Raw genomic sequence first — 27,318 nt, 5'->3', positions numbered from 1 at the left:
AAAAAAGACTGGGTGCAGCAACACGAGCCTGTAATCCTATCACTGAGGCGGCAAGAGCAGGAAGAGACTTGGGGCTTGTTAGCCAGCTAGTCTTGTTGAATCAGTAAGCTCCAGTTTCAGTGAGACACCCTGGCTCAGTACAAAAACATAATAAACAACAACAACGATAATAATAATAATGTGGAGGTAATAAGGGCACTTATTGCCAAGCCTGAAGTCATAAAGTAGGTCCCCAGAACCCACATGGTGGAAGGAGAGAAAGGTGAGAAATTGCTCCTGCAGGTGTCCTCTTACCTCCATACATGTGTCATGGCACTAACACACACACACACACACACACACACACACGGGTGACTGGGGGACAGAATCTGCTTTCCAATCCTGGCCAGTCTTCAAGTTCAGAAGTTTTTCCCAAGCAAACTATCTATTCCTTTGTTCAAAAATTAGCCTTGGGATGCTGGATTCTCCTGGCTTTAGCAAGCAGAAGGACAGCATCTGACTCAGCCGGGACACAAGCAACCCTGTAGTTGATTACAGAGGCCTCGGGCGGAAGAGTTCACTCTCCTATTGGTGTGTATCTTACCCGGACTTTCCCAGAGGCCTCTCTGTGAGGAAGCACCGGGACTTTCAGCACCCGCTGGCCCGCTCATGTTTCTCTTTCCCATTTGGGGTTAATGATGGACTCATGTAAACATGTATGTGGATATAAATATATTTCATGTTATTTTCATGAAATGTGAGGAGATTGTGAGGAGCAGACATCAAACTGCAGAAAGTGAATCTTGAGGCTGGCATAGAAGGAGTCTTACAGACAGTGAACACGGCTGTTTACACTTGACACTGAGCCTCAGGCCATCAAAAATACGCTCACAGTTACATGTATTCTAACCACGCTCAGTTTATTAAAGCCATGGATCTAAAACCCCAGCCCCTCCTAGACTTTAACAAAATTTACACAATTACCAGATTCCATTGTTGCGTTCATGAATTCAGCGCATCTTCTCTAAAGCTAACGATGGCCTTCTGTTTGCTCTTGTGTTTAGCTGAGTTAGCTTGTAAATTCGACCCAGTGAATTCTTCTAAATATTAACACCATTTACAAACTTGGTTAATAAATATCTCCCTGGCTTTGGCATTTTAACTACAATTACAAATTGAAGACTCTGAAGTATTTCAGATAACTGACAATGCCAACTTATTGTTCAACAACTAACTGCTAAACGTTTAAACATAATTTACAAACTTCCGGACTCTGTAATTACTAACCCGGAAGTTTTAGAGCATTTAGTTTCTCTATATATTTGACTGTGAGCCAAGCCTTTAATGGCTCAGTTTCACTCAGAATCAAATAAATCTAACATTTTTAATTAAACCACCAATATCTATGTCTTTGTTTTCTTGAAACAGGGTCTTGCTATGTAGCCCAAGTTGACCTCAACTTCCCCCATCTAATTGTGGATGTTAGAAGCTGTCTTAATTAGGGGTTCTATTGTTGTGATAGCCCACGATAGGACACATTCCTCCAGAGAATTGTCTATATCATGACCAAAAGCAACCTGGGGAGGGAAGGATTTATTTCCGCTTATAGTCCACCATCCAGAGAAGTCAGGGCAGGAACTCAAAGCAGGAACCTGGAGGCAGGAACTGAAATTGAGGAACACTGCCTACTGGTTTGTTCCTGATGGCTTACTCAGCCAGCTTTCTTATAGCACCCAGGACCATCAGTCCAAGGCTAGCACTGCCCACAAAAATGGGCTGGGCCCTCCCACATCAATCAAGAAGATGCACCACAGGCTTACCCACAGGCCAGTCTGGTGGGGGTGTCTCCTCAGTGGAGGTTCCCTCCTCCTAGATAACTCTAGCTTATGTCAAGTTGACACAGAACTATCCAACACAGAAACAGTTTGGGAATGATGTAGTGGTTTCCCCTCAATGCCTTAGCCACCTGCATTGGGGCCCACAGCATCTGCTTTGCCTCGTCTCAAGTATTATTATTTGTAAGGCTTCTACAGGCCAATGTCTTCACTTTGGCTGGGTTGTGTCCTCCCTCTCTATGTCCTCCCTCTCTACTTGGTCAAGTACCTTGCTCCTAATAACAGCCCTTTCTCTTCTCTTCATAAGCTGTTCTCTCCACAGGGTGATTTCAGCGTACCAAAGTTTTGTCTTTAAAAATAGGCACAAGTTGGGCGGTGGTGGCATATACCTTTAATCCCAGCACTCAGGACACAGAGGTGGGTGGATCTCTGTGAGTTCGAGGCCAACCTGGTCTACAAGAGCTAGTACCAGGCCAGGCTTCAAAGCTACAGAGAAACCCTGACTCAAAAAACCAAAAAAAACCCCAAAAAGCAAAAAAAGCCCCCCCAAAAAAACAAAACAAAGCAAAAACCCCAATAAATAAATAAATAAAAATAGGCATGCCTTTAATTCCAGCACTTAGGAGGCAGAGGCAGGCGGATCTCTGAGTTCGAGGTCATCCTGGTCTACAGAGCAAGTTCTAGGAAACCTTGTGTCAAACAAGCTAAAGCAAAATCCCTGTCCAGGTGTGGTGCGCAGGCCTGTAGGTAGTTCCACCTCTGAAAGGGTGAAGCAAGAGACCTAGAAGTTCAAGTACATCCTCCTCAATATATCAAGTATGAGGCCAGTCAGTCTCAAATAACAAACAACAAAAAACACAACAAGCAAACAACAAAAACTCAAACCAAAGCATCCTCTGGATCTTCTCCTGCTACTAACCCAGGATAGACACATTCCTCCGGAGAGCTGTCTACATTTACTCTTTCCACCCCCCACCTCCTATTCTCCCATTCTTTCACCCTCTCTAACATGGTAGGGAGACCCCTGCTGCCCCCCTCCAGCCATACTCCTCTCCATGAAGCCAAGGGTACACAGCACCAGCATACAAGGGCATCTTCAGGCTGACTAGATTTCTGAATACTCTGTCTAAATGGTGCCAGGTCTCTCAGGGTCTGTGGAACAATGTTCCATACGCAGTGGCTGTGGTCTATGTATTTTCATGCCTAAAAGATGTCTGTTTGCTCAGCTGGTTATTGGAGAAGTATATGTAATGGGTTTTTGTTTGTCTTTTTTTTTTTTTTTTTTCAAGGCAGGGTTTCTCTGTAGCTTTGGAGTCTGTCCTGGAACTAGCTCTTGTAGACCAAGCTGGCCTCGAACTCACAGAGATCTGCCTCCTCTACCTCCCGAGTGCTGGGATTAAAGACGTGCACCACCACCGTCTGGCTATGTAGATGGATTTTTATTTTATTTTTATTTTTTTTAATATTTATTTATTTATTATGTATACAATATTCTGTCTGTGTGTGTATGTCAGCAGGCCAGAAGAGGGCACCAGACCTCATTCCAGATGGTTGTGAGCCACCATGTGGTTGCTGGGAATTGAACTCAGGACCTTTGGAAGAGCAGGCAATGCTCTCAACCACTGAGCCATCTCTCCAGCCCCGTAGATGGATTTTTAAATGAAATGAGAGAAAATAAGGAAGAAACGGTCAGGGACCAGCCTTTGCTACTTCAGTCCATTCCTTGTGGAACTGAGGAAGTACACATTCTAAATTCACCTTCTAAATATATATGATAAATATTCATTTGTCAAAGTAGAAGGACAAGGCTTTGCTTGCTTGTTAACACTGATATTCAGGCACATGGATATCACACAACTGGCTGTGTGTACTGGGGCCCACACCAATCCCATTTACACAATCCTGTGAAATCCTCCTCACATACCTTCCACGTGTTTGTCTGCGACTGAGTCATCGCTGCCACTCGGCGACATTTGACCCAATTAGTCACAGTCTTCTCTGGACGGTCCACCCTGGATTTGTTTCCTATTTCTTCCCAGTTCTTCTCTTTCCTCCTCTCAGAATTCCCCATAAATATCGGGTCATCCTGGGTCCATGCTCAGACCTCAATTCCTTAGCACCTAAATCCTTTTTTTGGGGTGTTCAAAGGGTTTCTGTCTGTTCATATCAACCACAGACCCCCATGCTCTTATGTATGTTTGTGTCACTATGATTAAACAGTAGCTCCAAAGAACAACATAGGAAAAGCTTAATTTGGCTCATGGTTTTAGGGGGCTCTGGCCGAAGCTTTTGCCCCCCTGTGCTTGAGCAGAACATCATGGTAACAGGAGTATGCTGCACAGTAATATTTATTTCAGAGTGGACCAGAAGCAGAGAGAGACCAAGACAGAGAGGAGGGAGGGACCAGATACCCTCTAGGACTGTACCACCACCATCACCACCCCCCGCCCCGCAATCACCTACTTCTCTCAGAGACTCCTCCCTCCTAAATGTTCCAAAAATTCCTACAGCAGTAAAAAAACACTTACACTCCCAATACTAGAGAGGCTATAGCGGAGGGTTGAGAGTTTGTAGCCAGGCTATACAGAGAACCTGTCTCAAAACCAAGCCTGTCTCCTAGCCAGTCACTGATCTCTATACTGCCACCATCTTCCTCTAAGTGTTGTCCTCACGTGCCCTATTTGCATCTCCTTCTGTCATTTCTGCTCATTTTCCTCCTCAAGGGCCACCTCACAGCAGCCCCATGGTCATTTAAAATCACACGGCAAATCATGCGAGCTCTCTACTTCAAAATCTTCCTTTGACTTCACATTGAAAAATGAAACCCAGACTCCTCAGTGTGGTCCACAGTCCTAGAAAGACCTGACCCCTGCTGGGTTCACTATGTGTTAAACTCCTCTGTGGAGGTTCCGACCACAGTAACTCCCTGCCTAGTCTTTAGTATCAGTGCCACGGGTTGAAATTAGTGCCTTGTGCACGCTCGGCAAGTGTTCTGCCACTGGACTACACTCAGTCCTAGCTGACTCTTGAATATCCCACACTTATTCTGGTCTTAAAGCCCTCACAATCTCTTTATTTCCCATGTCTGGACTGTGGTTTTGTTCCTTTAGGCAGTTTAGAAGTAGACTTGAGTGTCATCTCTTTGAAGCGGTCTTCAATCTATACTTACCCCCTCCACACACACACCCCCTGTGTCTTATCACCATAACCAGGTTGATTTTCTTTACAGTACCAACTTCTTTATGGATTTTTTGGAAATAGTGTGTGTGCGCACGCGTGCGCTCGCATGTGGAAGTCGGAGGTTGACACTTGGGTATCTTCCTCTGTTGCTCTCCATATTGGTTTTTTTTTTTTAAAACTCACATCCATTCTTTTTTATTTTTTTAGATTTTATATATTTATTATGTATATAGTGTTCTGCTTGCATGTTTGCCTACACGCCAGAAGAGGGCACCAGATCTCATTACAGAAAGTTGTGAGCCACCATGTGGTTGCTGGGAATTGAACTCAGGACCTCTAGAAGAACAGCCAGTGCTCTTAACCTCTGAGCCACCTCTCCAGCCCCCTCCATATTGGTTTTTTTTTTTTTAAAGACAGGGTCTCTCACCAATTCTGGAGCTCACCAGTTCAGTGAGACTGGCTAACTAGCAAACACGAGGGACTGCCTGTCTCCAGCACCAGGGTTACAGGTGCACACCACCACACCTGCCTTTTACGTGGGTTCTGGAAATCTGGACTCAGCACGACCAGCCCTTCCCTGAGTCATCTGCCCAGCTCTCCCCTTCTCCCGCCCACACAGTTGCTGCTTCTTCTTCTTCTTCTTCTTCTTCTTCTTCTTCTTCTTCTTCTTCTTCTTCTTCTTCTTCTTCTTCTTCTTCTTCTTCTTCTTCTTCTTCTTCGTTTTTAAATTCTACTAAAGAGCTGGGGTTTTAGTCGAACATCTGTTTAGCACACAGAGGCCCCGGATAGCAAAACTAAAAGGTCATTCTGGTTGTGCATCTGTGCCCTGTTTGGTTTCTGTGTTACCAAATCACCCACTGCCAGCAGACTTCAAGCCCCATTAAAGCATAGACTTCGTCTCCCCTAAGGCCTATGACCTCCCCAGCCATGAGCTTTTAATCATGTTGACAGGACCAGTCATGAGTTCCCTCCTGTGGAGCAGACCTCAAAGCCAATCAGAAAGTGATTGTTTACCTTCCTGTCACGATTGCACCAGCACACACCTCTTTCCTGGAAGGTTGGCATTATAGCATACAGGGTCCAGCACTGGGCAAGGCCATTAATGCCTTTTCTCAGATTCAGAACACATTCCACCACTATGAAAGCTAGCCAGCAGGGAGGACATTTCCCAGTTAGTTCCAAACTGATTTCTTTATGTCGTACAACCAAAGTATATGATGGAGAAGCATTGTCTTCAAGGCATAAGGTAGAGAGGGATCCTATTCTGGCTTTCCCACATATGCTTAAAGGCATACATGTCCATATGTTCACATGCATGCAACATACACTAAATAAATAAGCAAACAAACACATAGTTCCTTTTAAAAAGAGCCAAGAAAGGGGGAGCAGCGCTCCTGAAAATGAGAATGCAATTACCGTGGGACGTTCCCAGCTAGAGAGGAGAGAAAATCCACAATAGCAAGAATGTGTGTCCACAGCAATGCACCACAGTCCACAGATCTCACCAATGACGTCGAACTAAGGCGGGGATTCACCTGGGATATATGCTGAATGATTTCAACTGTCCAACATCCAGCACTTACTGCTGCAAGGGCGCCCAGCGGAGGTTCTGGGAGGCTGGCAGGTGCTACTACTAGTCAGTGTGTTCTGTTTGTGAAAATCCACCAGACTGAAGACAGACAGCATGTGTGTTTTCTGTAGGAATGTTACATGTCAATCGCGTTCTTAATTCAGAATCTGCTGTCTTACTCCTAGGTGGGATATGCTCTGAAATCTGCTAGCTTGCCTTGCCCTTTACATCCGCAACATCTTGTATAATTATTGGCACCTTGTAGGTGTGTGTGTGTGTGTGTGTGTGTGTGTGTGAGAGAGAGAGAGAGAGAGAGAGAGAGAGAGAGAGAGAGAGAGAGAGAGAGAGAGAGAACAGGTAAATGGTTAAGCAAATTAGTCTCTGGTCTGGGGAGATGACTCAGTGGTTAAGCACACTCACTGATTTCCCAGAGGATCTGAGTTCGGCTTTCCGTACCCACTCCAGGTGGCTCATACCCACCCTAGTGCTTCAGCTCTAGGGAATCCAGGCCCCCTTTCGGCCTCCAGGGCTGCACATAACATACACACTCAGACACATAAAATAAATCTTGTTTTAAGATTTTAAAGCAAATGAATTTCTGGTCTCTCTGGCTCCCTCTCTCCCTCCCTCTCTCCTGCTTGCAGTACAGGGAATGAATGGAAAGGGGTGGAGTGGGGAGGGGACTTGCTCACGTTAGGTAGGCACTCTGTCCTTGTGATGAGGTGTTGCTAGGAAGCTCAGGCTGACCTCAAACTGATGACCCTCCTGCCTGAACCTCCCAAACGTTGGGGTGACAGGTATGTGCCACTGTGACTCATGGCTCAGTCTCTGTAATCTGAAATGCTGTGTGTCATATTTGGTCTTTTGAGATGGTCCTCTTGGAAAAACTGAAGCATTGACTATTTTTAGCTTTGTTCCCTTGTTTTAAAGACTCCTTTGTCTTCTTGCTTATGTAAGAATAATAAATTCAAACTCACCCAGCAAACATTCAAATGGTTTTAGGATTTAGCATCAGGAAGGCAAGCAAAATGAGGATAGAAACTGGCTGCCAAATTTGGCAGCCTACAGGATCTTGATGGTGTTACTGGAAGTCACATTACCGGGGCGGAGGCAGCAGATGCCAGACTGCAGAGGTTTGAAAGGGAAGGAGCCGTGAGGATCTGCAGTCTGAATGCTGGCCCAGAGTGCAGCCTAGCAGAACAGCCTTGCCAGAAGGAGGCCAGAAGGAGCTGCAGGCCTCCGGCTCCTGCCACAATCAAATATAGAGAATACTTACAAATATTTTTAGTGGTTCCCTTTCAAATTTAGATTTTTTAAAATTTTTTTTTAGCGTTTTTATTTCTTGGGGCAGGGTCTCTCTTGTACAGCCAGTGCTGGCCTTGAATTCACTAAGTACTCAAGGCTGACCTTGAGTTTCTGCCCCTCCTGCCTCTTCCCAAGAATTAAGGTTACTGAAGTGGGCTGCCACACCCAGTTTATTCAGGGCTAGAGACTGAACCCAGGACTTCCTGTATGGTAGGTAAACACTCTACCAACTAGCTGTATCCCTAGCCCTTTTGTGTTCGGTGTTAGAACGTTAATCCCGCGAGACAAGAAAAGACCAGAGCTTTCATGCTTAAAGGGAACCAACAGACAAGACTAGTTGCGTTTAGTTGTTGACTTTCATGGAAGTACTTGTTTGTTATACCAGCCTCTGCATTTTTATGTGTTTAGTTCTACTGGTGTTCTTTCTGAGATAAGTTAGCACCTGTTGGTCTAGAATGAGATCCTCCTGCCTCAGCCTCCTCAGTGCTGCAGCTACAGCCATGTACCCCAATAACTCTGATCGCTGTACCCCAGTGAACTCTGATCACTGTTTTGCTGGTTTTAAATCTTAAAAGGTGTAATGTGACTGCGTGTTTCGCCTGTGCACCACGAAAAGGGAATAGATGAGATCCTCTAGAGCTGGAGTTACAGATGGTTGTGTGAGCCTGCTTGTGGGTGCTGGGAACGAAACCTAGGCACTCTAGAAGAGCTGCCAGCACTCTCAACCGCTAGATCATCTCCCCAGCACCTTAATTTTTGTAACGTGATACCCTTTCTTCAAGAAGACAACAGCTAAAAGATTGACATTCTGATAGCTCAATTAATGGACATAGCTGAGTGGCATTTCTCCTAGTCACGTAGAAAAGAGAACCAGGTACTGGTGACATCTGGCGATGTCCCAGCAGCCTGATGGTAGGCAGGACCTTAGAAACCACCTGTCTCTAAGAGCCAGGCAGTGGTGGCACGCACCTTTAATCCCAGTCCTCGGGAGGCAGGGGCAGGTGGAACTCTGTGAGAAGGCCAACTTGGTCTACAAGAGCTAGTTCCAGGACAGGCTCCAAAGCTACAGAGAAATCTTGTCTTGAAAAAGCAAAACGAAGAAGGAGAAGGAGGAGAAGGAGAAGAAGAAAAAGAAGAAATCAACTGGTTCTGAAGCTGTCAGTGTTGTTCACAAAAGAAGCAACCACATAAGGTGACTCATGACACCTATGAGTCCGATGAGCTGAGGTCTGCAGTGGCATCCCAAATGAGCCCAAATGGCCATGAAAACGGCTGCACCGGACACAGCGTGTGATCTCATCACCTTCCTGCAGCGTGGGCACAGATTCCCTGCACATGAGCTGGCATCATTGGCTGGCATCGTTTAGGGGCTTCGGTGGTTAGTGGATTATTGCTGTTGCTGTTGTTGTATTTTTGCTCTGTTTTATTTGAGACAAGGTCTTAGTCCTGGAACTCTTTACATAGACCACGCTGGCCTTAAACACGTAGAGATCCACCTGCCTCTGCGTCTGCAGTGCCGGGGTTAAAGGTGTGCATCCTCACTGAGCCATCTTTCCACTTGCCTGTGGATGCAGCCTGACCAGTGCCCTCAGGCTTCTGCCGCTGCGATTCCATCACAACCTTCAAGTGTTCATCACAGCAACGGGAACAGAAGTGAAGACAAGGACCTTGGATAAAATTGGTCTTTAACATTAGTATTGAATTACCACTTGCCTGACAGTCCAATTCCAAAGGCTAACCTCTTATCCACTGCATTCAGCTGCCTGCCCTGGGACCCTCGAAACCAGCTTCCATGCCTGGTAGCATCTCCTTCCTCCCCAACCGTTCTCTCTCTCTCTCTCTCTCTCTCTCTCTCTCTCTCTCTCTCTCTCTCTCTCTCTCTCTCTCTGTCTCCAGCTCTCCCTTCTCTCTCTTAAACTATACATTTAAATCCTCAGTAAGTGTAGCTCTATTATAGTCAAAATACTATGCTCAAGAGTTTGGTTTGGTTTGGTTTTCTGGTGTTGAGGACCAAACCTTGGGCCTTGCACATGCTAGGAAAATGCTCTTATTACTGAACTAGAGCCCCAGACCAAAGATGGGTTATTTTTCAGTTTCATTCTTCGCTTTGGTATAGTAGGTTTTCTTGGAGGAAAGGGACACAGGCTTGCACCGGAAGTTGCACACGGTGCATGTTTCACGGGGAAACATGCTTGGGCTCTGTTTGGGGTTGGGGATGGGTATTCAGTGGCAAATGACTGACCCGCAATTCCTTCATTTCCCAGGTGTGGAAACTGAGGCCCAGAGAGGTGATGTGATTTGCCTAAAGTCATGCAACTAGTGGCAGAGCCCGGCCTCGAAGCCAGGTGTCCTGGATCGCAAGATACCCCCCTGCCTGAGGAATGGAACAGGTAACGTACCTCACAGTGGGGGTAGGGGTCAGTCCTTGCAGCCTGAGGTGCCTGATGTGTACTGAGTAAGCAGAGGGGGCAGGCATTCCCAATCTGACACACCGAATGGGGTTGAAGTCAAAGAATTGAAATTCAGCCCCTAAGACCCAGAGACAGCAGCTAACAGCCATACCCCCATGTCGCTATCCCCACCTGAAGGTGGTTCTTCTCTGGTCATACACATGTCCATCTCCAAACAGCTTGGCAGTGACTCGCCTGGCCAATCTGCTGCTCAGGCTCTCATCAATGCAAGTCCCGGTGTCATAGAACGCAGTGACTGCTTGCAGAAGATGTGTGGGGAGGTCAGAGGGAAAGGGAATCAGGGAGACCCACTGGGAGGCTCCTCTGGAGATCCAGGAGGAAGCCAGAGAAAAGGCTCGCTATGGGGGAAGGGGGTACGCAGTCTGCTGGTCGGCCTGGCATGCCTTGGTTATTAGCTGGTAAAACTGGTCAGCAAGACAGATAGGAAATAAAGCCCACCGAAATGGGAAGGGAAGGGGACCCTGGTTTCATATATTTCCACTTTTTTCTATGAAGGAATTTCTTAAGCCAAGTATAAGCAAGGTTATATCTCACTTATAGTAACCTGTAGTAACCACCTAAGTTACTCTGAGATAGAGCCTGAGTGTTAACTGTAAACCTTGATACCAGCCATTGATGCTATGTATCCATATCTCTTAAGAATTATCATATTTTTCTATTCATTCAGTGGTTATTTATGTGCCAGGAATATATCAAGTATTCTATATAAATATCCTTACCCCCTCCCCCGGAATTCAGTCAGAAGAAGGTGTCCAAATAAGCTAGTCTCTTGGACAAGTTAATGGGACAAAAAGGCTTAGGAGAAATGACTCAATTCAATACTATTGATTCAGGTAAAAACTTCAAAAGACTGTATTTGTAGGTTGAGTTTGTCTAGGTCCCTTTGAGATTTTTCATTCCTGGTGAGCACCACCAAAGACCTACCTGAGCTGATATCTCTGACTCTGGTGTTCCTGATAGAACAGACACCTGGGCACACACTGTAGCCAGGAGACTCTGGGGAAAAGGCTGGCAGAACAGAATGTTACAAAGGAACATCTTAAGCAGGTAGTAAGGTGCCAAGGGACCATGGCATTTTGTTAGAGGTGTGTGGTTACTCACTGAGGGAGCCTAGAAGCATCTACCCTCCATGTGATTGACAAGCAGGGTGTGAGCAGCAGGCAGTGGGCAGTAAGTGCTCCATTAATCACTTCCGACCTCTGCGAAAAGAACATTCTATCCCGTACAAGGTGTTGGAACGAGGATTCAGGTAGAGGACAAAGGTGCAGTGACCTTGAAACTAAGGCAGGATTATAGGAGGCCAGGCACAAGCCTGAATATAAAGTCCAAAATCTCCAAGTCCCTCTTGAATAAGGATAGACTCCATCCCATTCACACGGCCCTTTGGCCTGGGCTACAGAGGAGGGAAGATGAGGGAACACCCATCTTGAGGTATCCAAGCAGGAGAGGAAGAGGGGGGAGGTAACACTTGTTGCTCTTTTCCTTTTGTCTGTACAAATCCCCACTAGGCCTTTCACGGTTGCCATGACAACTACAGCCCCTGAGAGTCCTTCTCATTAATTAACCCAGGTACTCACTCCCAAACTCAAGAGGACGTTTTCTTGGCACTGTTGACCAGGGCCAGCTCTCAGTGCTAAGCTGTTCCGGGATCTCCGGCTGGCCATCTTGGGTACCCCCCAGCTACGCACCATTTGTCCACACTTGTAGCTCTCCTGTCCTTAGAATTCATCCTCCACAACTCAGTCTTTCCCTTTTCTACATCCCCCGCCTTCCAGTCTCTGTCATTCTGTTCCCTCTGGAGATTTACCTATCTCACTGACTTTGGGGCTTGGCACATCTTCTTAGCCACATTTCTGAACTGGAAATTCTGCTTCATTGTCTACAAACCACCCCCGTCAGAGGCAGTACAGTTCAGTTAGGCTCCGGATACCGCTGTTTGGCTTTACTTGCTGCAGAGTCAAAGTCCCAGAAGTCGGCATCTAAAGGCTCAGGTCCACCACCAGATGCTTAGATCCAGGCAGGTCCTTCCATTTGGGGGCAGAAGTCAGGTGTCTCACAATGTGTTCTTGTTCGACAATCTCAGGAGCTGATTCTCCCAAGAAAAGAGTCGTTAATAACAGGGGAAGTGATTTTAGCTTTATACTGCGGAATAAAACGAAAACATAAGCCACCTATCATTCATGCATGTATGCATGCATTTATTTTGTAGGGCTAGGGACCAAACCCAGGGCCTTCAGCATGCCAGGTAAACGTTGTACCCCTGAGTCACAATCCCAGCCCAGCAATGTAATTTTCAAGTGTTTGACTAGTTGCGCGTTTTCTAATGATAGAAGCACATAAAATTAATTTAGGATTTCTATTGAATCTAGCACTTCTAAAATACCATGGCAACATGTGATCAATATAAAAATTAGCCAGTAATATGTTCCTCTCCATTGCTCTTTTAAATCTTTGAAATCCAGGATGATTTTTATTAACTCTTAACAGCTCAGTTCAATTATGCTGCTAAACTTCTAAACTTCCTTTGGAGATGTATGATCTACATTTATATTCACAGCTGAAAAAGAATGACATACCCGTGTTGTTCTGGACAGCTTCCCATTAGTGAGGCATTGCCCAATGGACTTTTGCTTTCTAATATCTAATATGCGTTTCCGTCATAGTCATCTTTGTAGCTCTTTTGATTTTATTTTTGCTTTTGTTTTTCAAGACAGAGTTTCTTTGTAGCTTTGGAACCTGTCCTGAAACTAGCTAGCTCTTGCAGATCAGGCTGGCCTCAAACTCACGAACTGACAGAGATCTGCCTGCCTCTGCCTCCCGAGTGCAGGGATAAAAGGTGTGTACCGCCTCCGCCCAGCCTTTGTAGCTCCTCTTTGTCACAATTGTTTGACCTTGTAGCAAAAGCTTGTCTGTTTCAGCAGGCTTATTTTATTTTAATTAATTTAATATACGTTAGTGTATTGCCTGCATGTATGTCTGTGTGAGGGCATCAGATTCCCTGGAACTGGAATTACAGACAGTTGTGAACTGCCTTGTGGGTGCTGGGAATTGAACCTGGGTCCTCTGGAAGAGCAGCCGGTGCTCTTAACCACTGAGCCATCTCTCCAGCCCATTTCATCAGTTTTAAAACTGCTTTAGTCCAAACCGTGTCAGCACACTGTCTCTGGCCCCGACTCAACACTGAGAGCAGGGGTGCAAAGGGGATCAAAACCAGCAAAAACAACTCACAGTTTGTTTGTTCGCTTGTGTTTCTGTTTTTTTTTTCAAGAATGGGTTTCTCTGTGTAGCCCTAGCTGTCATGGAACTTGCTCTGTAGATCAGGCTCGACTCAGAATCATAGAGATCTGCCTGCCTCTGTCTCCTGTCAACTTTTGTTCATATCAGCAATATGTTCTTCAAAGTATTCTTGTCGGTTCTGTAGAAAACTTACATACTAGCTGGGCGGTGGTGGCGCACACCTTCAATCCCAGCACTTGGGAGGCAGAGGCAGGTGGATCTCTGTGAGTTTGAAGCCAGCCTGGTCTACAAGAGCTAGTTCCAGCACAGGTTCCAAAGCTACAGAGAAACCCTGTCTCAAAAAAAAAAAATAAAAAATAAAAAAAACAAAAAACATACAAGCAATATATAGATACACACACACACAAACAAATACACACACTGTTGGCCCATCACCACTGAAAATATTATGCATATAGCTTCATGGATTTTTTTAAAAAAAGATTTTATTTTATTTTATGTATCTAGGTGTTTTATCCGAATGTCTGTCTGTGAAACACATGTGTGCAGTGATGGTGTTGGAGTCCCTAGACCTGTTACAGACAATTGTGAGCTGCCATGTGAGGGCTGGGGACCTGGGTCCTCAGGAAGGACACCTGCGCTCTTCACCACTGGGCCGTGTCCAGCCCTGGATTCGTGTTTGAAAGTGCACCAAATCACCCTAACTGATTTGCACCATGAAAGTTACATCTTAAGATAAATTCCAATCCTTTTCTAGATAGGGAAAAGGGAATGTTTCTTTCCTTTTGAGCTTCATGTTTATCCTCTTCTTGTCTACTGTAATATGGACAAAAATAACAGCAAGCGTCGTCATTTTCTGTCTTCGGCTATTAAGTACCTGGCAAAGCGTCTTTTTGTTTCAAGAAGATCTTGAATTGGAACTGACAGTCCCATGAGTCTTTGTGAAACCCGTGCACAATTCAAGCCGCGAGCGTTGGCTTGGTCCCAACGTTCCTCCGTTCGCAGCCTTGTACTCCCTTCGGAGGAGGTTCCATACATTGGCGGTGAGTCACCGCATTGTACATACACACTGAACAGTTTTAGCAACTGTATCCATGACACTTTCTCGTCTGCTCCTGAAAGCCGCGCAGATATTTTGAGTATACATCATACGGTGGGATGAGGCAATAAAAGGAAACATCAGTCTCCCTCCTGTTTGGAGATCCCGATGAGTCTGCATTTCTGGAGTACCATCTGGCACGGCAGGAACAACTTTCCCATAGCGAACTGAAAACTCTTCCACACCGAATGCAAAAGATTACAACAATCCTTTCCACAATTGTGACTTGGCAAGGCTTCTTGATAAATTTGGAAGACGTTTAAGAGTGAATATGCCCAATTTTCATTGGGCACTGTCTCGGTTTCCTTTCTGTTGCTGTGATTTGAAAACAAACCAGGGGCTAGAGAGAAGGCTCAGTGGTTAAGAGCCCTGGCTGCTCTTCCAGAGGACCTGGGTTCCATTCCCAACACCCACACGTTGATGTACAGCTTTCAGTAATTCCAGTTCAAGGGGATCTGATGCCCCCTTCTGGCCTTCTTAGGCACTGCATACATATGGCGTATAGACATGCATACAGGCAAAACATTCACACATAAAATAAAAATAAGAAGTAAATGATAGTAGATAGAGAAACAGGAAGCAATGGGTATACTTTGGGGATGGCTCAATTAGCGCTTCACAAATGTGAAGACCTAAGTCTGATCCCCAGCACCCACTTAAAAAGCCACATGGGGCTGTGCACGACCGTAGTCCTAGCAAGCAGGCTTTGCTTGCCAGGCTGCCAGACTGAATTGATGAGCTCTGGGTTTAGTGAAAGACCCTGTCTCAAAAAATAAAGCGGTGCATGATTGTGGAAGGAAGACATCTGACGTTAATATCCTGGCTTGGTTTCGTTATTTTTATTTGTTTGTTTGTTTTTGCCTATTTGACACAGCTAGAGTTATCTGGGAAGAGGGAACCTCAGTTGAGAAAATGAGAAGATGTCTCTATCAGAATGGCCTGTAGGCAGCTCAGTGGGGGCATTTTCTTGATTAATGGTTGATGTGGGAAGGCCCCTGGATAGGCAGTCCTGACTGGTGTAAGGAAACAGACTGAGCAAGCCACGAGGACCAAGACAGTAAGAAGGCTCTTCCATAGTCTCTGCTTCAGTTCCTGCCTTCAGGTTCCTGACTGAGTCTGGCGCCCCTCAAATAATAATATAGAGTGACAGGGACATGTAAGCTGAACACACCCTTTCCTTTTCAAGTTGTGTTTGGTCATGATCTTTATTGCAGCAATAGAAAGCAAACTAGGAGAGTCAACCCCTGGCCTCTGTACTTGACACATGTATAGCATGCAAATGCACCCCACACACACATACACACACACACATACACACACACACACACACACACACACACACACACACATGGGTGGCTACCTCTGAACTTCTTTGGAGGGAGAAAGACAGCCCAGATCTACTTGGATTGGGTAAGAAGTTGAGCCTTCAAGTATTACTTATATAATTAAAATTAACTTAGAAGAAAGAACTTAAGAAAGAGGAAGTCATGACAGAAGTAGGAAAATGAACAAAGCACCCAATTAAATAGAACTAATTGCAGCACACATTAGAAGGCGGCTAAATAAGTTATCCCGTGGCACAATATTTAATACAAATGTCAAAAGTAAGTCTTCAAAGGGAAGATACACAAATTACAGGGTGGCCTCTCCGTAAGTCGAAAATGGGAAATGCCAGGCAGTGATCAAAACTAATCTACGAAGCTTTTCGCCACCAGTACTTGGCTACCGGCCAGGGAACGCATCCCAAGCTACTGCTGCTGCAGAAACTCGCGACCGCAGGACCATAGGCATCCAGTCCCCCTGCTTAACGGTTCTCAGTCCGCACGGCGCTTGCTCCTGGTCCTTCTTTCAGGCCCAGGCCCACTGTCCTTTCTTCCTTTGGCTTTCTCTTTTCTCATTGCTTAGATGTGCGTGTTGGTAAATGGTAATTGGGTAACAGAACACAAACAACACAGCCTTCCTTCCGAGTTGGACAGAAGCAGCGAAATGGTTGCTAAAGCCTATATGGGACATGCATGGACGCATTTAATTTTTAGTTCAGACTCAAAATTACCCTAACCCCTCCTGACACTGACTAAATAAGTTAGCCAAGAATGGTAATTGAATTACAAAAGGTGTGAGAATCATCTTGAACTCTGTTGAAAAAGCATCCTGGACTCAGAACTTCTCAGTGCGTTAGCTGAGTTAAAACGGTATTTTCCTCAGCCAGGATTGCGGTCGCTCTGAACTCTCTAAGCCCAAGATGTGTGCCCGAGAGTGAGGCGCAAATGGACAAATCCTAAAAAATAGAACACTGACAGCCCAGAACAGCGTGAGTCATGCTGCAAACGACAGACAGAGGGTTTCGACCTCAGGAAGGACAAAGCGCGAGGCCACCCAGCGAAACAGCGCAGACAAGAGCCTTTTATTGCTTGTTCTGCCATGAACCAGAAGTGCCCAAAGACAAGACAAAGGATGTCTAAAATAACCAGAAGACAAAAGTAAAAGAAACAGAACAGCCACGCTAGCTGGCGGGAAGAGGACATACACACAAAACATTTGAGACAGAACGTTATTCCGTCTCGGAGAGTACATTCCCCCAGCATGGTAACATTCACAGGGTCTATTAGTGAAAAAGCATAGCATTGACAGAGCTAAAAAAATAAAATTAGATATTAGGCAAGCGAAATAGCATGATGGGTAAAGGACCTGCTGCCAAGCCCAGCAGTGAGTTCAGTCCACCGAACCCACGTGGTGGAAGGAGAGAACCGCTCCCATAGGATGCTCCCTGACCTCCACACGTGTGTCATGGTATGTGAGCCCACACATAGACACAGGAACACACAAAAAATAGGTGAATAAAACAGCTCAGTAATAGATATTGTCCAAGAAAGTGCAATTCTATTTTTAAGCATATCTGCCATAATTGCTACATGTTTCTGTTGCAGGAGCAGTCCTGGGGAGCTGCTCCTCTTCACGTAGCAGGCACTGAGCATTCTGGGAAACGTTTTCCTTACTCTGGAGCATGCTAAGACCCCTGGCACCTACTGGAGACCAGACTGCTGACAACGAAATAGTTTAATTGGACGTTTGGCAGTGATGGTTCATTTTGTTTACTTATTTATTTATTATTTGTTTCATTTTATTGTAATTAAAGAGGACACGGGAGATGGCTCAGTCAGCAAAATAATTCCACAACCTCAGTTCGACTCCCAGAACCCACATAAAAACCTGCCCGTGAGCTGGAGAGATGGCTCAGCAGTTAAGATCACTGGTGGCTCTTGCAGGGGGACCTGGGTTCTGTGTCCCAGCACCCATGTGGTAGCTCACAACCATCTGTAACTCCAGTCTCGGAATCAGAAACTCTCTGATTTGGCTTCCGTGGGTGTCAGGTACACATGTAGTTCATAGATTTACATGCATGCAAACACTCGTATACATTAATTATATAAAAAGCCTAAAAAGAAAAAGGGAAAAATCCTATCACTGGGGAGGTGGCAATAAGTGGATCCCTGGGTTCACTGATCTGGCTTTCTTGGTAAGCTCCAGGCCAGCGAGAAAGCCTGTCTCAAAACAAACAAACAAATAAAACAGCACCTGAGAAACAATACTACATAAACACATGCATGGGGACCCTTAAACATGCACACACATACACAGAAACTGAAGACATGTATCTTATACTGTCCCTTATCTTGAAAAATGTCCTTGGATCCAGGAACGTGTACACAATTCATATACTGGCCGAGTCTATTATTACTAGATGCATGAGAAGGCGCCACTCCAATGCCAAGTGTAGCTTGAGACATCAAGGAAGCATGCGCCTTTTTCCATGACACCCTTCTGGCAGGCCTGGTGTGCAGCTCCACGCAGAGTGCTTGTCTGATATGTGCAGATGGTTTGACGCCCACCCCGCTGCACCTCAAAGAAAACAAACAAGTGGATACCTGGCAAAAGCTGTTGCTGTACCAGATGTTTATTGTTTTATTATTTTAACTTTGGCGCTGCTGAAACCAACTTCTGAAGCTAAGCGTTCTTGCCGTTCTCAGACTTAGACAAAAAGGAAGAAAAGGTAGGAATACGTGAAAGTAGATGGAGAGTTTAATTTTCTGTTCTGTAGCATCCAGCATAGTTTTAGAGTGCTTAGGATGTTTTGGAACTCTAGCCAGAGCAGGCGAGATGGCTCTGCAGGGAAAGGCACTGGCCTCAAAGACTGACGACCTGACTTCCGTCCCTAGAGCCCTGTGCTAGGAGGAGAGTCCCCTGACCTCCCTCTACGTACCGTGGCACACATACCTATACATACACATGCCATAATTCACAATAAATAGTGACTAAAAGTAAGTATTCAAAAATCTTCAGAAATCTCTTTAGATAAAAGTCCATGTTTTGTATTCTAAAAGTATTTGGATCCCACAGCTTATATCTTAGAGGGTTTGGGGTGGGGCCATTGAGTTGATTGCCCCATGAGCTTCAAGTGAAACCTTGACAAAGAACATGGAAATGTTAAAAATGTTGAGAAGTCCAAAACCAAGCAAGAAAGCAACTATTTCCAGTTAGACAGAACAGAATACAATAATGTAAATATCTTAAAAATGGAATTGATAAACACAAGATGATAGATAAGCAGCAAGCGTGTACATGCTTTTCAAACATATAGAACACATATAAACACAGGAATGTGTGAGGACAAATGGAAGCCAAGTGGTTCCCAGGGCAGATGTTAGAGAGTCAGGTACTTGATAGAAGCAAATAACAAATTGTATCAAGTTAATTTTTAATTAAGTGTGTGAGTGTGTGTGTGTGTGTGTGAGTGTGTGTGTATGTGTGTGCGCACAGGCAGACAACACGTGTGGCAATCAGAGGACAACTCTTTGGGGTCTCCTGCTACCTCGTGTGATTGGGGATCAAACTTTGGTCACCAGGCCTGTCTGTGTGCAAGGACCTTCACCTCTTAGCCATCTCTCTGGCCCTCGAGGTTTCTTGATGTTGTTGCTGTCGTTTGTTTTGTTTTTTAGAAATCAAAACACTTAAAAGTCTTGAAAAAAATCATCCAGGCCAGGCACAATGGGACCCACCTGCAATTCTATCTCCCAGACTCTGAGGCAGGAGGATCTTAGGTTCAAGGCCCGTCAGAATGCAGAGTGAGGGAATGGGGGTTAGGAGAAGGATGAAGAGGGGGAGGAGGAGAATGATCCAACTCTTGAGGAAACTAGAGCTGCAGTTTCTGTTTTTGTAGGAAATGATCAAGAGGCCAGGCAGTGGTGGTGCATGCCTTTAATCCTAGCACAGGCCGATCTCTGGGAGTTCCAGGCTAGCCTGGTCTACAGAGTGAGTTCCAGGACAGCCAGGGCCTACACAGGGAAACCCTGTCTTGAAAAACAAAATAAAACAAAAATAAATGGACCTTTCAAAACTGATTAAGATGTAGACAGTCCTGTAACCAAAGGCAAAATCATAATCTGAAATGGTTTTATTACGAAAGAATGAAAAGAGGCATGAAGACGGGGTCAGGAGTGGTTCTGTGGGGAAGTTCTTACCGTGCAAGCATGAGACCTGGAATCCAAATCCTCAGCACTAACAAAAAGGCCCGCCTGTAACCCCGAAGTGCAGGAGACAGGTTTCTCGGCATAAATTGGCTTCCTAGACTGGAAAGCTCTGAATTCAAGTGAGAGATCCTATCTCATCCAATAAAGGAGAGCTACTGAGAAAAGGAACTCGGTATTAACCTGTGGCCTCCACATGTCTGTAAACTCCAAGCCCCCGCCACATTCTAGTACACATACAAGCAGGCAGGGATACCAGACACAAAAAGACAAAAAAAAAAAAAAAAAAAAAAAAAAAAAAAAAAAAAAAAAAAAAAAAAAAAAAAAAAAAAAAAAAAAAAAAAANAAAAAAACAAAGATACATGAGAAAGGACCAAAAGACTGTAAATGACAGGTAAACAGAACGACTCATGATGGAAACAGGCATCACTAACTTAAGCGATAGAGAGGAAAAACATTAAATAAAATCATCACCTGAGCCTTTGGTAAAAATCAATAAACTAAAACTAAAGCTCTAGACAGACTTGTCAAGGGAAATGAAATCAATAAAATAATAATATTTTGAAATAAAAAAGGGTTTTAGACACCTGCAGGGGAACAGTGAGAAAATATTTTGTAATACTCTGCTAATTAAATTTTCAAGATTTTTTTTTCTTTTTGCTTGTTTTTTTTCGAGACAGGTTTTCTCTGTGTAACAGCTCTGACTGTCCTGGATCTCACTTTGTACAACAGGCTGGCCTTGAACTCACAGAGATTCACCTGCTTCTGCTTCCCAAGTTCTGGGATTAAAGACATGTGCCACCACCACCTGGCTAAGATTTTCTTTCTTTTAAGGCAAAATAGGGACTTAAAAGGGAATGGCCCAGCAGGCAAAACACTTGCTGAGGAAGCTTGAGAACCAGAGTTTGGATCCCAGGAACCCACATAAACGCCAGAAAGATGTGGTGGCCCATCTGTAATCCCAGCAGAGACATGGCAACTCTGGAGCAAGCTGCCTAGCCAGACTAGCTGAAGGATGCTCTCTGGGTTCATGCGAGACTCCGCCTCAATATATAACATGGAGGCCAATTGAGGAAGGTACCATAGATCAGCCTTGCATCTCCACATTCATATGCACACACATGACCATGTACCTACCCACATACATCTTAACAGGCATACATACCACACACATGAAAAGCCAAAACATAGAGTGAACGATGCCTGTTAGCACACTTACATTCGTAGTATTTCCTGCCTTCCTACATTCCTAGACCATGCTATGTCCCATGATCATGCTGTGTTTGTCCAGTATCATTTCTAAGTGATCATGGAGCAATAATTTTATAATGTTGTGGATTTTAATTTTTAGTTTTTATGTGGTTTTCCCAAAGAAAGAAAGAAGTCTTTGTTTTCTCTGTGCTCTGGTATCGGTGGTAAGAAAGTTGAATGGCCTGTTTCCAGAAGCCAACTCAAAGGAGGTTCTTCCCCCAAGAAAACATGCATGGCTGATGGATTTTAGGTGGTGAGCTGGGCAGGGTTCCTGTTTACTTAACTCTTTAAGATGCCCAGGGCTGGGGATGAAGCTCAGTGGTCAAACACTTACCTTGCATATGCGAGGCCTCGGGTTCTACCCCTGAACCAAATAAGAATAATTAATAGTGGTAGTACTTATAGAAATACACAGTGGTAGTCCTAGTTGAAGTAAAATTTAAGGACAACTCACTTTCAAGCCCCTTCATGGCTAGAGCGAGCTATTTCTTTGCTTCTCAGTAAATGTTACTTCCATGCTCTTCAAAGAAAATGGTTCTGTGATTAAGAGCACTGGCTGTTCTTGCTGAGGACCCAGATTCAATTCCCAGCACCCCCAGGGAACTCTCTGGAACTGGAGTTCCAGATGCTCTCTTCTGGCCTTCCTGAGCACTGCACTGGTATACAGACACATAAGCAGGCAAAAACACTCACACACACATTTTAAAAAGTGATCAGATATGAACCAAAGCTTGTGTTTATTCTGGTAATTATTTGTGTTGTTCTCGAAAAAGAGATCAATTTGATTGTGCAAAGTTTTGCAAAATATTGTCTTCCCATTTGGTCTGTAACAGTACCTACACTTCATATTCCAGGTGGTAAGTTTTTGAAGTGTCTCTCTTTTTCATGATCATTCAACTCATAATTTACCTTTTTCCAGATTTATTTTTATTTTTAATAATGTGTACATAGACACGTAAGAGGGTCTTCTGTGAGAGCAACAAGTTCTCTTCACCACCGAACCATCTCTTCAGCTCCCTTCCTCTTCCACTCTGTTCTTTCTTTCTTGAATCAAGCTTAGAAACGGCACTTTACCATAGCTGCTTTTGGGATCTTGTTAAGATTTTCCTCCCAGACTGTTAATAGACTTCATTACTATAAAAATTCCTCAGGACCACAAACAATGTTGTTCTCTGTTGTATATTGTAGCACTTGACACTAAACTGCAAAGATGACCTTTAAAAATATCCACATTCAGAATGGATACAATCCACAAAGAGAATGTACCTCAGCCAGCGGAGAGTTTACCTAGCACACAGGAAGCCCTGAGTCCCATCCTCAGTACTGGGAGTGGTGGCGCCCACCTGTTATCTCAGTGCCTGGGAGGTGGAGGCAGGGGAATCAAGAGTTCAAGGGCTACCCTTGGCTACATAACAAGTTTGAAGACAGTCTGGACTACACAAGACCTGCTACAAAGTAATTAAGTAAGACAGATAGACAGACAAACTTTCTTTTGACTTTTCTTCCCAGACTGCTGGCTGGGAGTTGGTCCTTCAGGTCTGCTGGATTCTCTTCTTGTGTGGTGCTTTCCACATCAGTGAAGTCCCGCCCTCTGTGTTCTGACTCAGTATCCCTGTTTGTCTTGGTTGCCTTCCTTAGTCTTGGATCTAAATTCATCTGATACTTATAGCTCTGTGTTATCTTTTATCTGCTATGTGCTTGTTTAGACTTTTAATTCCAGTCTTATATTTTAAAAAAAAAGGTTCGGTGTATTCTTTTCAACCCAAAGCTGAGTTTTCATTTTAAAAAATTATTATTTTTATTTATTTTAGGTGTGTCTGTGCATGAGAGAGAAAGCCAAAGTGCAGAGAACAGCTAGTGGGAATCAGTCCTTTCCTTGTGCCCTGGGTTCAGTCTCAGGAAATGAACTCAGATCGCTAGGCTTGGCACTGAGCCCTTTCATCTGGCCAGCTCAGGAGCTTTGTTTTGCTTTGAAATGTGCATGGGTGTTTGCCTACATGTATGTCTGTCTTCCACATGTGTATCTGGCACCAATGGAGACCAAAAGGGTGTGTCACATCCCCTGGAGTCACAGATGATTGTCGGTGCACGATGGAGTTCCCCATCCCGTCGGTGCTGGGAATCAAACCCAGCTCTTCTGAAAGAACAGTGGGTGCTCTTAATCACGGAACCTTCTCTCTAGTCCCCAACCGTGGGTTTGGTTCATATTGTTGTTGGTTGTAAAGGTTTTATTTTAGTGTGTGTGTGCGTGCGTGTGTGTGTGTGTGCACGTGCGTGTGTGCACAAGAGTGCAGAGAACAGGTGATTTGGGGGTCAAAACAGATCTCTCTCTCTTTTTATTAATTAATTAAATTGGGGGGGTTTCAAGACAGGGTTTCTCTGTGTAACAGCTCTAGCTGTCCTGGAACTAGCTCTTGTAGACCAGGCTGGCCTCAAACTCACAGAGATCTGCCTGCCTCTGCCTCCCAAATGCTGGGATTAAAGGTGTGTGCCACTATCACCCAGCATCTTTTTTTATTGTTTTTATTGAGTTATACGTTTTCCCCACTCCCCTTCCTTCCTCCCCTCTTCCCTCTCCGCTCCCACCCTCTTCCTTACTCAGGAAATCTCGTCTTTTTCTCCTTAGGCAGATCCATGTATGTCTCTCTTAGGATCCTCTTTATTGCTTGGGTTCTCTGGGGTTGTGGACTGTAGGCTGGGTTGCCCTTTGCTTTCTGTCTAATATCCGCTTACAAGTGAATACATACTTTATTTGCCTTTCTGGGTCTGGGTTACCTCACTCAATAGGCTTTTTTCCTAGCTCTGTCCCTTTGTCAGCAAATTTCAAGAAGTCACTATTTTTTTCCTTGCTGATTAGTACTCCATTGTGTAAAAGCACCAGTTTCCTTATCTCAAAACAGATCTCTTAAAAAGGTGGAGCTGCAGGCAGCTGTGAGCTCCTGCTGTAGCTTTTACTTTTTTGAGCTCATCTGAATATTTTTCTCTTTATCAAATCTGAATTTGATCCTTTGGGGGATTTATATTCCAAGTTCATTGATGAAAATTTCAAATATTATTTTTTTAAAAAAAAATAATTTTTTAAAAATATTTATTTATTTATTATGTATACAATATTCTGTCTGTGTTTATGTCTGCCGGCCAGAAGAGGGCACCAGACCCCATTACAGATGGTTGTGAGCCACCATGTGGTTGCTGGGAATTGAACTCAGGACCTTTGGAAGAGCAGGCAATGCTCTTAACCTCTGAGCCATCTCTCCAGCCCCAATAATTTATTTACTTTTATTTTATATGCATTGGCGCTCAAATATTATTTGTCATAATTCGGTCATCTTGTGCTCTAACATCTCCTGTGTGTTCGATAATCTGATACAAGCACCGTTTGCTGTGCTGTACTCTATATTTATTTCTGTATGTCGTTTTCACCTTTGTTTTAAATGTATTCTTTTAGAAAATTCAAATCTGCTCAGGCAGGAGTGGTGCACACTTTTAATCCTAGCACTCAGGAGGCAGAAGCAGGTGGATCCCTGTGAGTTTGAAGTCACCCTGGTCTGAAGAGTGAGTTCCAGGACAGTCAAGGCTACAGAGAGAAACCTGTCTTAAAAAACTAAATTAATAATAATATTAGAAGAAGGAAGAGGAGGAGGGAAGGAAGGAAGGAAAGAAGGAAGGAAGGAAGGAAAGAAGGAAGGTAGGTTGGGTGATTTAACTCTGTTCCCAGAATTGTCAATTTTTGGAAATATCTATTGACTTCCAAAAGTAGAAGAAAAATAACTGCTTGCTGGTATACTGTATTCTGTTCAGCTTTCTCTCAGAGATAGGAGGAGCAGGCAGCAAAGAGAAACAGGTGATGAGCCCCTCTTCTACAGGTTTGTTAAACCCTGTACCTGGTAGGCTTGGCCCTGGGTGTTCCCTCCCCAGCCTTACTTGGGGGACTCCACCCTCAATCTGCTCACTAGGTGTGGTGAGGAAGTAGACAGCAGGGTGTCTCTGCCTGCCACACAGGCCACAGTCCCCCAAAGATGGTTATTTTTCTTGGGTTCCTCTTCTGTTTGGTCTCTTTTATGGAAGGCAATGGTAATAGCAAGCTCCCTCTCAATTAAATAGTGCCAGATCTGGGTGCCTTGTGGCTCTCCCTTGGGCCTAGACATGAGCAAGGGGCTGCTAGTGTTCCCACCCTCTGGCCCCTCTCTTTACCTGCTTCTCTCCAAATCGCAGGACCTGCTGATATTTCCAGGGTCCTCACCCTTTGCCTTCTGTGTTGCTTTCCTATTGTTGTGATGGCATACCTGGAAGAAACGCCTGAAGGGAGGAGGCTTTATTCGGGCTCACAGTATGAGAGCAATCCGTCCGTTCTAGAAGCCAAGGCCCAGTGGCTAGGACAGCTCATAGATGAAGAGGCTGGCTCCATTCAGTCAGCAGTGAGGAAGCAGAGAAGCTGAAGCTGGTATAGGACTAGAACCCATGAGGCCTGCCCTCCAGTGACCCATCCTCCAGTTAGGCCCCGACTCCTCGGGTGTCCATCACATCCCCAGTTCCATGAACATCGGTGAACAAAAACGTCTCTTGAATTGAGAAATTCTTGTGTAGAAATGTGTCTCTAGGTAATAATGACAGACGTGTCTAGTGCCTCCTCCCCAGGAATCATTGCTGGTCCATCTAAGTAGCCACGAATAGAGAACTGCAGGAGAAAGCTATAGAACTTCCATGCAGTAGAATCTAGGTGGCCAATAGTGGTGTGAGGATTGGTTAAGGAGCCTTCCCCTTATTTACATAGAGCCAAACAGTGGGATGCTACATTCGTACAAACATGCTCACATAGCAGAGTTTCGCAAAAGTACAGACCATGCTGAAGCAAAACCATTATCACCAGCATCGAGTCCATGGGCAGAAGAAATTTGCGAATGGGCCACTTAGGAGATGGTGTGAGATCACAGGTGATCCCAGATGGTCAGAACCATTTGACCAGAAACAAGAAGAACAGTTTCACTTACTCCAGCAGAGAAGGTGAGAAGAGGGAGGAGAGGGTGAGAAGACAGGTCAGAGAGTTCCTAAGACATGCCCGGCTTGATGGTTAGCTGCCAGAATTCCAGCGCTCAGAAAGCCCCTGAAGTCAGAGTGACAGTTTATGACAGTGACGGATGCATACTAAAATCAGCCCGGGAAAGAGATGCACAGGGCAGAGGTAACTGTACTTCATTGCCCAGTGTGGATGATGGGCGACTCTGCAAACTTAATGTGTCCAGGGCTGCTAAGCCAAGCCTCAGCATCCATGGTTTTTATTTGGGATCAGGTACCCAGTCTTCTTTAGTTCCTGCGTCAATGGTGAACCTGATGTGTGTGTGTGTGTGTGTGTGTGTGTGTGTGTGTGTGTGTGTGGATAGATAGATAGATAGATAGATAGATAGATGATAGATGATAGACAGACAGACAGACAGATAGCATGGCCCAATGCCCCCATCATAAACCACACAACGTGAGCTACTAGACATAACTACCCCATTCTATCCCACCCTGCCCCATCTAGCTGATTAAGACTCTTAGTAGGCAAGATATCCCCAGGGATAAGAGGCTACCTCCCAGGAGCAGACCAAAGAGAAGTCCTTCCTTTGAACTGTTGCTAGGTTTGGACATCTTTCTTGAAGGAGGTATAAATGGAATCACGGACTTGTCGTGGGGCCCAGCCAACAACTCTCCCAGAAGAATAGGCTCTGAGAATTCCTGAAAAGGATTTATTCACCAAGGTCTGGTGGAGATTTGTGAGCAGGCAGAGTCTTGCATCAGACAAAAAGCGTTTGACAGGGGGAAGGGTAGTAAGCGAAAGTCCCAACGAGCTGGGGAAAGCAGGTATGCACCAGATGGAATCAGG

The 27,318-nt window shown here is 44.8% G+C and overlaps 1 protein-coding gene across 3 annotated transcripts in view; it reads left to right on the top strand.

The window, feature by feature from the left end:
• Window positions 1-27,318, top strand: part of Tnrc6a (trinucleotide repeat containing adaptor 6A) — a 166,173-nt gene that overhangs the window by 19,130 nt on the left and 119,725 nt on the right. For all 3 annotated transcript variants that reach the window (XM_050143138.1, XM_050143135.1, XM_050143132.1), the window contains exon 2: window positions 10,134-10,259. In XM_050143138.1, the coding sequence (XP_049999095.1) occupies window positions 10,180-10,259 (80 nt within the window). In that variant the 5' untranslated portion in view covers window positions 10,134-10,179. The remainder of the gene's footprint in view (window positions 1-10,133; window positions 10,260-27,318) is intronic.

Source organism: Alexandromys fortis, unplaced genomic scaffold (assembly GCF_014885135.2).
Source record: "Alexandromys fortis isolate MF-2015 unplaced genomic scaffold, M_Fortis_MF-2015_v1.1 scaffold_45, whole genome shotgun sequence".
NCBI classification, from domain to species: domain Eukaryota; kingdom Metazoa; phylum Chordata; class Mammalia; order Rodentia; family Cricetidae; genus Alexandromys; species Alexandromys fortis.
Note: the sequence above shows the minus strand (reverse complement) of the source record. Positions and strands in the feature narration are given on the sequence as shown.